The sequence below is a fragment of the Lissotriton helveticus genome, chromosome 2_1, assembly GCF_964261635.1.
Source record: "Lissotriton helveticus chromosome 2_1, aLisHel1.1, whole genome shotgun sequence".
In the NCBI taxonomy this organism is placed as follows: Eukaryota; Metazoa; Chordata; class Amphibia; order Caudata; family Salamandridae; genus Lissotriton; species Lissotriton helveticus.
The window spans coordinates 2,126,060,718-2,126,076,231 of NC_136059.1; the positions used below are offsets into that span (position 1 = coordinate 2,126,060,718).

The 15,514-nt window shown below is 44.8% G+C and overlaps 1 protein-coding gene across 5 annotated transcripts in view; it reads right to left on the reverse strand.

The window, feature by feature from the left end:
- VEGFC (vascular endothelial growth factor C) overlaps positions 1–15,514 on the reverse strand; it is a 551,666-nt gene that overhangs the window by 12,619 nt on the left and 523,533 nt on the right. For all 5 annotated transcript variants that reach the window (XM_078677689.1, XM_078677686.1, XM_078677688.1 and 2 more), the window contains exon 6: positions 14,886–15,219. In XM_078677689.1, the coding sequence (XP_078533815.1) occupies positions 14,886–15,219 (334 nt within the window). The remainder of the gene's footprint in view (positions 1–14,885; positions 15,220–15,514) is intronic.

The window sequence follows — 15,514 nt, forward strand, 5'->3', positions numbered from 1 at the left end:
AGTTCTCTCATCTCAATGTTGGCGCCATTCGTCTACAGTCTCTTGTTCTACACTCCCAAGACACAGAGAAACAGTGGCTTTCGGTCTATTCCTGCCCTGCCATTACCAGTAGCCGCTGTCTACTCTACACTCATGTTTTTTCACCTCTCCAAGCTTCTAGTCGGAAAAATGCGTGCAACACTCACGTTTTCACAAGGCACCAACAATAGTTTAATGTCAATGGTTTCAATTCAGAAACTAAGCAGTATGCCGCATGACTGTAAGTTAGATGGCACAGTGCATGATTTAAATAAAAAAATCATAATGCAACCTGTGAGTGTGTACTTATGAGTGTGCATGTTTAGGGCGCCCATCTGAGTGCACATATATCATATGTGTAGAAGGTGTCAGTGAGTCCTCATGTAGGAGTGTCTATGTGTGTGTGTATTTGCACAAGCACCAAAATGAGAATAAATGCATGCATGCAAGAGCTTGTGTCTTTTGGTGTGCCGGTGTGAGAGTGCATTGCCACATCTGTGTGCTTGCACATGTGTCTATGTGTACCTTGTTTAATGGATACTTATATGTTTATAGGATATACTTATAGGGCTTTTACTAGCCCCAATTTATTCCTTGATGTCGTATTCACTTTTTTTCTACACACTAAAGCATGCTGCATAGAGCTGTAGGTCACCCTTTTCCAGCCACTGGCTAATTACAGTGCGTGTTGGCATTCTGCTCTTTCGGAAGCAAAATATACTTATACAAAGTAGTTTCCTTCAGTAGCGGCAGCTACTCTGGCAAGGTGTGTGTTTTAGATGAAAACATATTTTTGCTTTTAGCCAATGTTTTTAAATATTGGTTAGGGTCCAACAGCTCCTGACATGCTGGATGCATCATATTTACAGTATGACGCATCACGTCGCAAGGAGTTATAGATAAGTCAGTATTTCTGATGTATCTGTAGACCAAAAATGACGCATTGCCGGAGTGTGTCACGAAAGTGACGCAAGTCCATCAAGGGTCATTACACATGGGCAAGACCCATGTTAAATGTGCCTGCGTCAGTCTTACGCCTGCTGTGAGCCAGGCGTAAGATATTGATGCATTTGCGTCCTAGAAGTGGCGCAGTAAAATCTCATAGATTTCACTGCGTCACTTATACGAGGCTTACTTTCGTCAAAACACCCACCGTGCATACATTATACCTGGTGCAGGTATAATGTGACACAGGGGTTTACAAAGTGACGCATCTACCTAGATGTGTCACTTAGTAAATATGACGCAACATGATGCATTTTTTACCCTGCTGGTGTGTCACAAAAAGTGACGCACCGGTGGCGCAAAGGTGACGCAAGGGCTCATAAAAGAGACCCCATACTGAACAAATTCATACTTAAATTCAGGTAGTGTACTATATGATTATCAATATCTTTACATCGACCTGCAAATATTTAAGCTGTAGAATATTGCCTATGTGCCTCATTTAGAGTTCAGCACAAATATGACGGATATTCTGTCCCCCATATTACAAGTGCTATTGGATATAATGCTCTTGTATTACAGCGAATGGTATATCCGTCATGTTTTTGAAGGCGAAACCCGTTGGCCAAACTCGAAACCAGCCTTATATCTTCAAAAGATTAAATGTGAAGTTAAGATCAATACATCTTTGATTAACTATATACGTATGTTGATGATACAGTGGTAGTCGAGATTCTGCAGTAGATAACTTTGTAGGGCAATATTTTTTACCTCCATATTTTGTCATGCCATTGTTGAAACTTGATTAAGGGAGAAGTGAGACTGATAGTTGTTTTTCCTTCTTGCGACAATACTAGGAGAGTGACCCTAATCTGTACTTAAATCTTTATCTGAAAACACGTGTGCCATGACTGCTGAAGCCTCAGAACCTATGTTGTTGCCACCGTGGCATTTCATTCCATGCTTCATGTCCTGGCACTGGAATGGTCTGTGCCATTATCTGTGGGCATTCTTATTGTGTCCTACTTTCTGCATGGCCAGGATGATCCCAGAGAACCCATGGTTACTTATTTTATGCTATGTAACACATAGCAAAATACAAAGTGGTAACATCAATGTGCTTTAGGTGTGAAAGCCGAAAGAAAGATAATATTTTAGGTTATTGCCGTTAAAGAATAATCATTCTGCCTGTGAAAGGATGCTGTCTGCTGGAGTGATCCCTTATCCAAGAAGCATGGTGTAATGGTAAGGTATTATTCAGTGCTTCAGCAGTTTCCTTAGAGATTTTGGATGTTACAGGCAATTGGCTGATCTTAGGAACCTGATTAACAGGACAATTTGGTAAGATGCCAGTTTAGCCAGAGAACATTTGATAAATCATAAGAGATAGAACTGACCATACACAAGGTTAAGTAGGTGTGTGTTCTGAATTTTAAAATTTACTTTGTATGTCTCAGACTGGGAGGAATCCATTGACAGAGTATCTGTCAGCTGGACGCACTAAATTAAACCCGGCCTGGGAAAACTGGGAAAACAGACCAATTCCACCAACACTACTAAAACCATATTGAAACAAGCATTTACAATGCAATAGGTTTCGCATTAATTAAGTTTGAGCTATTTGCATTGCTAAATATTGCAACACCAATTGCAACAAAAGACTATAAATTGTAGGCCCCAAAAAATGTTTTTGTAGCAATGGTGGCATGCTGTGCTTCAGATGAATATGTTTACAAATAAAATGCGCCATACTGCGATTGCTACAATAGTTAATTGTGGATGCGTTAACAATTGATGTGTGCACTGATGGCTGGTGGTGTGTGTGCCTGTAGAAATTGTGCACTGATGGCTGGTGGTGTGTGTCTGATGAAACTGTGCACTGACAACTGGTGGTGTGTGTGTGTGCCTGATGAAAGCGTGCACTGACGGCTAGTGGTGTGTGTATGCCTGGTGAAAACGTGGACAGATGTCTGGTGGTGTGTGCCTGGTGGAAGCATGCACTGACGGTTGGTGGTATTTGTGCCCGGTGAAAGCGTGCACTGACGGTTGGTGGTGTTTGTGCCCGATGAAAGTGTGCACTGACGACTGATGGTGTCTGTGCCTGGTGAGTGTGCACTGACGGTGTGGTTGTATGTGTGGTTTTGTGTGTGTGTGTGTGGTTGTGTATGTGTTGGTGTGTGTGTGGTTGTGTGTGTGGCTGTGTGTCCACACGCCGCACTATTGATAGGTACTCCCCTGCCACTCCGATGTGTGCTCGCAGCACATGGGTAAGCCCAGCAGCCCAGACGCACTTCTATGGTACGTGCCTCCAAGGGCTTGTGTACATATATACTTTCAGCATTAACCCTTCGGTGTCACATTCTATGCCTTGAAGCGTACGGATTGGTGGATAAGTACATGCATGAGTGATGTATTAACCATTGCAGTTCTCATATACACGCATAGAGATGGACTGTATACAGTTTGCCCTGTGTCTAATCCATGTCACCCGAAATATTTTTATATAAAATTACACGCTGTAAGCAGGATTCGAACCCCATTGGATTTCGAGTCCATCGCCTTAACCACTCGGCCATCACAGCAGCTGTATGGAAAGCTTTGTTTGTTTCTGAAAACACGAAGTCGATGAAAAACGCGTGACAGAGCACGACATGTGTGAATTCATTTTTCATTTATACATAGTTAAATCACCTGAGAAATTGTATGTATGTATGTGCATACAGTGCGCTGCGCATTGCAATAGCAACAGGTCCCATATACATGGAATGCACGCAGGCACTGCAACTGCGCAAACATTCCTCCCCGAGCCCCAACTGGCCCTTTGTTGGATGTGTTGTATTGCCACGTGGCTCGGGAAATATGGGCAATCTTTCACAGATCCCTGTGAAATATAGGTTGCATCACCAAACTGACAGCCCCTAAACCCTCTTTAGCGCGTTACCATTATCAATGACACTAGTATTAGACGGCAGTGATCTAACACATTTATGCAGCATGGCTCTCTGAATTATGCAGCAGGAAAAAGTTAATTATGTGGCATCATGCGGGGTGGGGTGTGTGTGGGTGTGTGTGTGTGCGTGTGTCTGTCGGTCTGTCTGTCTGACCGACCGACCGACCACATCCTCCTTGAACCGGAACACAAGCAACCCTTGGGCAGTTTCGACCTGATTGGGGCTTGTCAGTTGGGTGTACCTTGCCTCTGAGGGCGGTACATCAGTGGAACCAAGCTATAGCCACTGTTTACACTTCCATCACCTTCTGTGTGTTTGAGGAACATCTCCCGACACCATGCGTATATCTGACCCTTTAGACCATAGATACTCTCAAACTTTTTCGAAGGGGCCGCAAATTGTGGTCTGTGGTGAGCCGGAGGGCAGCACTGATGATAGCAAGATGGGAGTATGGCATTATGGGTGGGTAAATGTTGCAGGGTTCTCCATTAGAATATTTTACTGAAGTTCAGTTAGGTTGTAAATAGCTCCCCCATGTATTTAACATCTTGCTGCATGGCAGTGCTTGAAACATGGTTACACTAAAGATAAGTGGATGATGCTGGGTTTGGGCTCGAGTAGGGGAAGGGCCCCATAAAATGCTGGCGTTTATTGCTTCAGGAAGGGGCTTCCGGTGTCCGCCTTGCAGTGTGATTAATCATGGCCAAGGGGTCCCGGCCTGTTGCTAGGCCCCACGGGATAGACACGGCCTGGGGCGAAACTAGAGATGGGGGAGCAAGGGACGGGGGAAGGAAGATGTGCAGGAGTGATGCCATGCCCCCACAAGCAGTCCTCATAGTTTGGCATATAAAGAGCGCATTCTGTCCTGTTTCCAAGTCTCAATACCCAAATACTGCAGGAGCTGTGACAATGTCCAGTAATCCTTTCATTAATTGTAATATCCTGGGAACAAATCCTTTTTTACCCGATATCACAAGAGCAATAAGAAATAAGAAGTAACGGGCACCGGAAGGGGAAAAAAACACTACAAGCGGTAAAGAAAAAAACCCACTAACTAATAGAGCAGAATACAGCTCTCAAACTATATAAGTGCACTTATTTCAAAGCCATCATTTTTACTGTGGCCAAAGGAAACCTTTATACAGGGAACATAACTATGGTTTCCACAGGCACGCAGCCGCGTAGCCTGATATACCACCCTCCAGTAGGAGCCCCTACCGAGGTAACCGATAGTAAAAAATCACTCGAAAAAGCGGGACAATGAATGAACTGAAAAACTGGGAAACAACTACCTGTACTGTCCTGCCACGCGAGGAAATATCCCAAAAACAAGTCCAGACAGGGATTGTCCAGCAGATGCTTGATCCTGACGAACGATGTCTTCATCCAAGAAAACGCCAAGACTTCGAAAACCGGAAGTCAGGCAATGCACGACAGGAAGACCTGAGACCTCCGGCTGAACCACAATAGGAAATGACCTGCTTCCATGTCACAGGACTGGGAGAGAAACCAAGCGCTGGCTGCAAGAACTCAGTGCCTTATATCTACGAAAACCCCGCAGAACCTACCCAGGAGAAGGAGGAGGAAAAGGGAGTGAACATTAAGGTAAATCGATCGTAGTCTCGAAACCTAGGCACACTGCAATATCCTTAAGGGGCTGGGGGGGGGCTAATTCCCAACACATGCGCAGAACCCAAACAGTAAAAATGCCCAAATTAATGCGACAAGATGAATGATGCTTCCACCTTCGAGTCTGAGACCTAAAGCTTAATTTGTAAAATATGAAGTGCAGGTGCTGAAATGTTTGTCGGAGGCCACACCCACTTTTTTCTGGCTCCACCCACTCCCTCCACTGGATCCACCCACTTCCTCTATTAGCTCCACCCACATCTTCAAGTGGCACTGCTATAAGTCAAATATAATACCTGATCTGAATTTCAGAAAGGGAGCCTTCGTAAGGTTTTGAAAACTGCCACTAAAGCAGTGATAATGGGCTTGATAATATGCCCTAGAGAATTCCCATAGAATCCCATGTTCACACCAGAACATGGGCTTCTATGGGAATTCACAAGGGCATATTATCAAGCCCATTATCGCCGCTTTTGCGGCAGTTTTCTGCTGCTTAAGCGGCGATAATTATAACGCTGTTCCTTGATAATATGCCCCCAAATCTTTCCACAATCCTTAACTCACCACCAACCCCAAGTGCCTCAACTTCCTGCTCTATCCGCTATGATAGAATTCATTTTTAGCTTTAAAGTAGGTCACAGGAAAATATAATTCTTATTACTGGAAAGGAGGGTTCTTTGTTCACCTGAACAAGAATGACTAACAGCATAAAAAATAAATTAAACACATCAATGGCAAAGTAAGGGATTGTGACTGTCCCACCAGTCTTGGCACTGAAGTGCACTACTTTTGAGGTGGATGTGCACATACGATCAGGACCAAGGCGTCACTCACACTGAAAGAGCCAATAACTGAAGGGGTCTGAAGCAACTTGGGAATGAGAATGGAACAGATGATAAGAGAAGAGGTCTCTGTGTATATGTATTTGTTAAGTATACCTTTTTTTAATACAGGAGGCTGGCTGACTGAGGCTGCTGATGTTACAGCGATAACTGTTTCTAGTCTAGATCGTATACAAAGATGTTAACACATATTTTAGACAGAGACAAATTGTGAATGTGATTACAAGAATATAGCTATAGCATATATTAATAAACTTCAAAATCATAACGTTTGTTGCTGCAGTGTGTTTCCTTCGGTAACTTTTAGCCAAGCGTCTCGTTTAACCCTATAAATTAATGTTATTTTCTGATTTTACTTTACAGCTTTTGAGTAGACAGAGGCAAGCCGCTAATTAATTTATGTCCTGGCCTGTGCCTACCCAAAAATGAATGTATCCTCATGTCACGTAACTGGTGCTCCTGTAATACCTCCTCTGGGTCAAGTTCACGTTATATAAACCTGCAAAAAAAAGTCAAGTTCCATGATAGAACTGGCCTTGTCAACGTCCCTGTTCTGTACACAAGATGTTCAAAAATCTAATATTGGATTGGGATGCAATATACAACATTTGAAAATGGTCTGTGGGATTTTCCTTCAGGGTTGTCACCTTTTGCTTTGAACTGTGCATACTTCGGATTTCACTCGTCCATGGTCAGGTCAGGGAGAGCATTAAAAACGGAGAGGGACTGGGGGGGACGGAAGACTGTTCACAAAATGGCAGATAAACGAAGTGACGTGGTCCGCCCGGGTGACAACATCAGGGCAAAGACAGAGTAAACACATACATGAGCGCGCAAGATGTGCTGAAGACAACATGGGGGCTGTGCCCCTTTAAACCTTGCTTGCATAAGTTGCATGCAATCAATCTTAGCGCCGAACGGAGGTGACAGCCAGTGATCCTTATCATCCTTGGCAAGTCACTTCACCTCTCTCTGCTTTTAAGTTGTAACCAAAAGCTGCTGGTGCTGGAGTGCAGAGCCAGAGAGACAAGCTAAACTCCAGGAGTAAGATCGGAAAATATACTGACTGACATCAACGTAATTCTGTTGTTCAGAATATTGCAATGATATTGATAATGATACATATGAATTGATACAATGCGTGTCATGCTGAAATGAGGGGTGCCATGGTGCTTGTGGTGATGGTGGTTTGTGAGAGGCACATTGCTGACAATCATGGTCGTATTCCCTAAAACACAGGAGGTACGAGGCGATGCCATGATTTGCCAAAGAAAGACAGGCTGCTGCGCCACACTGGTGCGCTTTGATAAATCCAGATGGCTGTTAAATGAGAAACTAGGGTGCCACGATGCCTGTGTGAAGCAGACACGAAGCCCTAGAATTACAGAGAGAGCCCCCTGACATGAAACTGAAACGAGCCCGAGCCACTATTGTGGGATTAATTAGGCCCGAGGCGAGGGGCCCGAGCTAAACCTCTAAGTGACATCCGCCAGTGCGGTGCCCTGCTTTCCTGCCGAAAGTTTCATGTGTGACTCTGATATCACACATGACATGACACAGCGCCCTTCTCCGTTGTGGGCGGCGCTGGCACCTCAGTGCCACGGTCTGTGCTACTGCTGGCCCGGGTATTTTTTGATAGTGTATTGATCCATAAACGCCACGTGTGTGTGTATTATTTCTTCCTCATTAGGAAAATCACTCTTGACTCTCACTCCCCGGCCGCACCGTGACCTCTACAGAAACCAGTTACAGCAGTGAAATCAACTGAAAAATGTTAATGACTTTGTAGACGTTATTTTTCTGGTTAACCTTAAATTGATTACAATTTAAGGCCGCCATAGACAAAGCGCGTTGCTGTCTGATTTTCCCATTGCGTGGCTGCTCATTAGCATTGAGCGCATCTTCGCGTCCCGGCGTTTGCATCCATTTATTCGGATGCATTTTAAATGGGGAGAAATTATCATCATTTGGAAGCCTCTTAGTCGCAAATCCATCTGCCAGTGCCTTTACGTTAATGTTGAGTCAGTGAGTCACTCAGACAAAAAAGTAAAGCAGGGTACATTTACAGTGCTTTAATTCCATCTCAAGTTAACATCTCATCAGGCTCACAGTATGGAGCTGATTCGCTGCTGTGTACAAGATTTAAAACTCCCACTGCAGCCTTGAAGCCCCTGGTTTTTATCCCTAATTGTTTCATTCATTCAACGATACTGTAAAACGATGGGAATGCGTTCGAAATTACACAGCAGCAAAGCAAAGAGACGCGCGTGCGGGGGCGCCACGCAGAAGGTAGTGCCGCCGGTGACTGCCTGGTGAGGATGCATGGCTTGTGCTACACAGAAAGTGCAGGGCCGACCTGGGCTAGAAAGAGTGACTGCCTGCAGTGAAAGTTTGGAAAATTCAGGCTCAGGCCTATATCATCATGTCAGCCAGATGGAGAATGACTGGATATGCCAACCCACAATATAGGAAATAAGTCAGTGTGACTGGTCATTGTATAAATGAAATAAGTTTAAAGTGTTGTTCTGTCAGTAGCGGGTTGTGAGACGGTATGCTCTCGGTTCAGTGTCTGGATGGTGACGCCGCATTATTTCGGCATAAATTGGCTGTGGGCTGTGTAGTGGCATCCCTAGTTAGCTCAGCTGGCTTCGCTTAGCTTACCTAGTTAGTTAATTTACATGCTACAAATTACAACAATTATTTCAATTACTGCTGCTGTAGAGCTTAACTAAACTTTAGGTGCTTACGACCGTGCATTGCTTAACTCAATTTCTATCTTCACTTCGTTCTTCTTTCTTACCGTTATATTCTCGGTGGGTCGATCGGCAGGACACACACTGCTGCTAGCCTAGCTAGCGCTGCTGCACTGTCTCTCTGGCTCACTGCAGTGCACTGCACACTGACTGCTGCGCTGCTCACGCTCAGTGGTCTGCGTGTCGGAGTTGTGCTGCCAGCAGCCTGCTACGGTTGCTACCACTAACAGGCCACCGCCGCACTGCAGTCTCTAGTGCGCCACCACTGCACCGGCAGTGACCACCAGACACCCACAGCCAGGACAGCCCAGGCTGCTCTCGTCGTCGTTGTTGGTAGCGTCCGGCCGGGGCGTCAGTCACCGGGCTAACTTAATGTGCACAGCACTGCAGTGGATGGATGACTCGTGGCATGGGCCGTCTGTCCGTGACGTGGGAAGCTGCCGGCGGTTTGCCGAATGTAACTGCCAGTGCGCAGTTTATGCTGGGGCGTGGCACCTGGTGCCTGCCTGTCTGAGCCAAAGTGAAAAAAAATCTGCGCGCTAACGCGCGCACAGCCTGGCTGGGCCCTGCCTACCCCCGGCCGGGCCCCATCAGAACCTCCAGCCCGCCCAAATACATTTGTGCACGTTCGAAAGTTCCGCGCCCGCCCACCCACTGGCAAACTGAACTCAAACAGAAACTGTCAATAGGTCCCCATGATGAAACGAAACTTGCTGCACATATTTTATATGTCACCTAACTGAATAATAAATACTACTATTATTCGACTCTCTTAGTCTGGGCAGCAGGGAGGGGCCAGTTATATTAGTACTACCACCGGCACCACCTGCCTCACGGCTCACGTGCAGAAGAAATGTGAGTTGGGGGGGGGGGGGCACTCACTCGACTCGCAAAACCGAAAGTAATAAACACCGTGAGAGAGTGACGTGACGCCGGTGATGACAGACTCACACACACACACTGCTATGATGACCTGAAAAAACACGCTGCGGCCGCAGGCACGCCTGGGGCTGCAGATAGTAAAGTACAAGAGAATAAAAAGGTTAATACCGATAACATATATTTATTTTCACAAAACTTTCTTCTATGTGGGTGTGCCCGCAGTAGACCCGGCCCTGACATTTAAGTGCCGGTGCTAAGCACCGGCACAAATTAAGCACTGCCAGTGATGCAAGAAAGTGTGTATGAGAGTGGCATGATTTTTTTTTTTAAAGAACACAACGAAATAAAGCGAACGGTAAAAAGATGAAATGAAGAGGTACTGAACCTGTGGATTGGGGGAAGAATAACAAAAGAGGCGAATAAAGCGAGGAGGGACAAAGAGGAAGGGTGGGAGTGGGAGTGGAGACAGCAAGAAAGTAACAAGTCAGGTCCCGGGCCGCGCTGTGATTGGCTGACGTCACGGGGGTGTCCCGGGCCGGCAGCCAATCACAGCGCGGCCCGGGAATGACGTCACGGGGGTGTCCCGGGCCGGCAGCCAATCGCAGCGCGGCCCGGGACAAAGGGGCGGGGCTTAAAAAAAGCACCAGAAACGCCCCCGAATCGCGTTTTCGAGAGAAAGCGCGATTGACAGCCTCTGCCTCCCAATGGCTAGCCTCCATTTATGGAGCTAGCCAATTGGAAACAGAGGCTGTCCTAACCTCACTATTAGAAACAACAGATTTCGATCTGGGAGTGGCTTCGCCCCTCGCCAGGTTACGAAACCTAAAAACAAGTCAGGCTCCTCTCTAGGCAAGAAGGCGTTAATGACATAGAAGAGTCCAAACCTAACATCAAGGCAATTATAAACTCATATAAAGAAAACCCAATCCAGCCTTACCTGAACAGTGCACTGAGGAATAAAACACTAAAGCATATTCTTTATGCAATATTAATGTCCCCACCAATTTAAGTGCTACTTGGAAGTTGGAAATCCTGCTCCGGGTCGGGCCAATGCAGACTATGTCATCTAAGAAAAAAACTTTGTAACATCAAATATGCATGTGGCCGGCTCTTATTAACACACAATGCACTTGACTAAAACAGACTTCTTAGCATATGGGGGATGTACCAACAATGATGCTAAAGAACTACTCTATCGTCTTAAGATCCTGGCAAATCTGGCAAAATTTAGAAAATATATGGCTGAAACCCAGACTTTGCTAAGGCCAACCTGCAGCAGCAGCTGGGGTAATGCATTAGCATCATCATGCATTCTGCAAGGCTTAGTTTAGCCGGAACACATGGCTAATCCAGCAACTGCTATGCTGCTCCAACAGCTATCACCAACTGCACTTTTCTCTCATGCAGCTGAGCTCTCATATGGCACAGGGCGCTCCAATCTGGGTGGCCCTCGTGTGCAGAGAGCACAGCCAAAGGACCAAAAGGGCAGTGGATGCACTAGTGATAGGAAAGGTTCCAAATGAATGGAGCTTGTGTATTAATGGCTGCATGGAGAGCGCATGAAGCACTGTCAAGGACTGAAGTTTTCCTGGCATCAGGATTGCTTTGAAAATTGTTGGACATGCGGATTATTGGGCAGAATATTAGCCAACCCAAGAACGATATACTGCATAATAAGAACTAATGCTGCTAGCCCTGTATGTCTCTTTTTTAAAATATATATTGCTTTTTAAATTTAAATATAGGTAGAATTTTAAAACAGACTATTGAGAAGTCAATGAATTTTAAACCTAGGTGCTAGGCTGATCTTGAACATACATGTAGCACCGCATATTTTATGTGACTTGAGGCCTCTTTTTGTAATAATTTTGATTGATTGAACAAATAAAGTTACTACTACTTTCATGTCTCAGATGGATTCGTAAAGAGTGCTACATGTAGCTGGGTGAAGTGATCTCCCACTACATTTCTTGTAATAAGTTGGAAGGATGTACAGTAGATTCTGACTAAATACTCACACTTCATGAAGAGTCTGGGTGTAGTTTGACCACCATGTAAGCTAATATGTAAAACACAAAGGGTTTTGAAAAACGATCTTTAATTTAGACAGTTACAGTGTGGGGATTTCATGGTTATGGCCATGCTGAAACTTAACAATTGATTTGTTTTGGAAGGCTGTGTAGATACTATTGCAATAATCCAGGAGGGACATAACCACACCAAAACTTTGTGTGAATTTCTGAGATAAGCGAAGTAAAGGCATGTCTTCTAGAATCAAACCTAGGTGGAAGAAGGAAGATTTGCCAGCAGTATTAATTTGGGAGTGGAATGAGAGATTATTTTTAAACAGCACACCCAAGGTATGAACTCATGTAAGAGATGGCTGCCTATACACACGTCCTTTAGAAAGGTACACTGACTCCCTTGAGGCACTAGATCTTGAGTAAATTTTTGCAGGATCCTGAAGTCCTGTGTGAGTCAAAATGCCATCTCTGGGCATGCTGCTGCGCATTTATGAATGTTCATAAATGATTAGGAGTTGTAGTGTGTTGGATCATGTCTCCCAAGCTATAATGGCTGGGTGCTCTTGCCATCACAATACCTACAAATCTCTTGCGAGGAAAAGGTAGGGAAGGCATTGTGGAGGAGTCTGAGTGACATGCTCAAAAGAATGACTTGGTTGAGGAAGGAACAAAGAAAGCAAGATAGCTAACTTACTAAAACCAAGGTCTATAAACATGCCAATGCTGTGTGCACATTTTAACAACTGAGTTGAACAAGTGTATATACTAAATATTATTTTAATGTTCCAAAGAAGAACACATTTTGCAGATCCTCCACTTAGCACATATTATCTTCTCTCTTTCTTTCTGGAGGCAGGTAGGATGTTTAGTTGTACTAAAAGAAAGGGTCAATTGCAAAAGACCATCTATTGATCTCACCTGTCAATCATCTGACTTTTGAAAGGCGCTCCTAACCTAGTTTGCTTCTCTTGTGTTTAAAGTTTACATTTCCTGTTTGCTTTCAGCTATGATTCTAAAGTGAAGGGACACTCTGTTGAGATAACTGCATGCTTAACTAAGTTAATTTCATGCATCATTCGTCTTCAAAACTGGGGGAGGAATATTTAGTAAGCGTTTAACAACTGCTTGGTTCCACTCAGAGGGTACAATGCCCTGTGGTAGTGAGCTATTGAAAAATAGTTTCAGCTGTGTCTTGGCCTCCTGCACCTAGGCCTGTCATAGCGGCTGAAAGGTCCAGCAGAGGACGCTTGTAACCAACTAGAGGAATTACCAGATTGCTGGTGAAGCAAGCAATAATTTTGGGAAGTGCTGTGGCCCTAGTTCTATCATGAGGTGTATTGTGTGTTCTTTTACTACTAGAGGTAAATCTTTGACATTCTGGGGACTGTATGCCAGCCTTCCAGGTCAGTGAATGCCAAAGACCTAACTGCCCTGGCACAGGACTGCCCACCTTAAAATGAGATCTTTGGCTACCTGCCGGAGATCTCACAGCCTTCTGTGGATCGACTCACTAAAGGCAGAAAGGTTTGCTCAGCGGGTGCCATCTTGTTTTACACACACATCAGTCGGTGTTTTGGACTAGGTGGTCTTGAAAACTTCCAAAAGAATTGAGGTGTGCTCAAGTTTGAACGAATGCTTGTCCTTTGTGTATGGCGAATAACATGAATCCGCCTTGAAGCAATGAACAGTTAGGGCCTCATCTACAAGAAAATGGCGCAGCACCATCATCCATTTAGCATTGCCGTGCTGCGTAATTTTCAAAGCACAGGAAAGCGTTGTATTAGCAACAATATGACGCATCGCTGGGGTTTCCCCTGCGCTGGCGCACAACTGGATGCCATGTGCCAGTGCAGACACACTTGCGTCATATTGCAAGGGTTTCTGAGCTGCAGGAATGATTGTGTTTGTGCAGAAAGGGACACCTTCCTGCACAAAAACAATCATTAATGCCATTTTCCCTCTTTATATGTGTGCTCCAGACTGCAGCACGGATAGAAAGAGGAGAAAACGAGGAGCAATAGAAGTATGTCTCCTCATTATACCACTCCTACGCTTCCCCTGGGGAGGTGCAGGATTTTGACACATTCCCAGTTTTACAAAATGTTGTAAATCTGGGAATGCATCATGTTCCATGGACGCTGCGTGGGAACAACCACAGCAAAACCCATGGAACGTACCTTTTACGAAGAGTAATGAGTGAAAGGGCCCTACATTTACTAAACCATGCAAAGTCACGCAGGGCGACTTTACGTGGCCTTGTAAATATGGGCAAGCCTATTAAGCCACCGGTGGGTACAAGTGATGCACTGGCAGCACAATGGGGTGGTAAACTATCCCCTCAGTTGTAAAGGACTAGAATGAAGGAACCCATATTGGCTCCTTTGACATGAGGAAAATGAAGAGATTAGCTTGTGTCTTTCCTAGTTAGTAAGCAACACAAATGGTTTAAAATGTATGTATGAATTAATTTATTTAAATTTGTATCACACTGCTCAACTCAGGGCCAGATTTAGCGTTTGGCGGATGGAGGACACCCCCTAAAAAGCGGCAGATGTCCCATCCACCCTATTTAGAGTGTGTATGGCATCTGCGGGCTACTGTTTTTGGCGGATGTTGCAGATTCGTCACACTCTGAATTAGTCATTTAATTGAGTAATACGGGCCGAGGAATTGTCACGACATGCACCTATTGAACATAGGTTAAAATAAATGTTTGGTGTTCCTATGCAACCAGCATATCAACAGAACACATCACAGCAGGGCAGTTTATCGAAGACACCTTTCCATATGTCCCATATTACACAGATTCAGTTACTAAAGCCCCTTTGTGTCTTAGCTCACCTGCATGTCTGGTGATGAAATCTTTTGCCTTTTAAGAAGCATTTGTTTGGAGATTCTGTACATTCACAGGTGCATTTCACTGGATTTAAGGGCAGAATCTTTGGACACGTCCTTTTACAAACGCACTGGCACTTGTCTTCATCATATTCCTTGTTGGGCCCACAGGAGCTGGGGAGAAGCTTGTTTTTACACATACATTGGCAGGAAGTTCTGTCCAGTTCTTTGTGAGGACCACAGCTGGAGGGCCACAACCCCCCTTTACAAACACATTGACACGTCTCCTCATCCAGCTCCTTGTTTGGTCCACAGATGTCATGAAATCCTTCAGCATCATCTAAAGGGATACAAAGAGTTCAATATTTTAGGCAGTTCGACATCCACTGTAGAGCACTACAGCCACCCCTAGCATAATGCGTCATCTACCTATTTTATGACGACACGCTGCACTGTTTCAATTGGCATATTTGTCTTACTCGAATATTTTGCTGGGGCAACTATGCGCTAAATAAAACTCCGTAACATACCATAACACACATTTTTTACACAGAGTATGCCACACTTTTGGCTTGTAAAGTACATTGTATCCAGCACGGTCAGAAATGGGCTCAGTTCAAGGCACTGGCACTGCT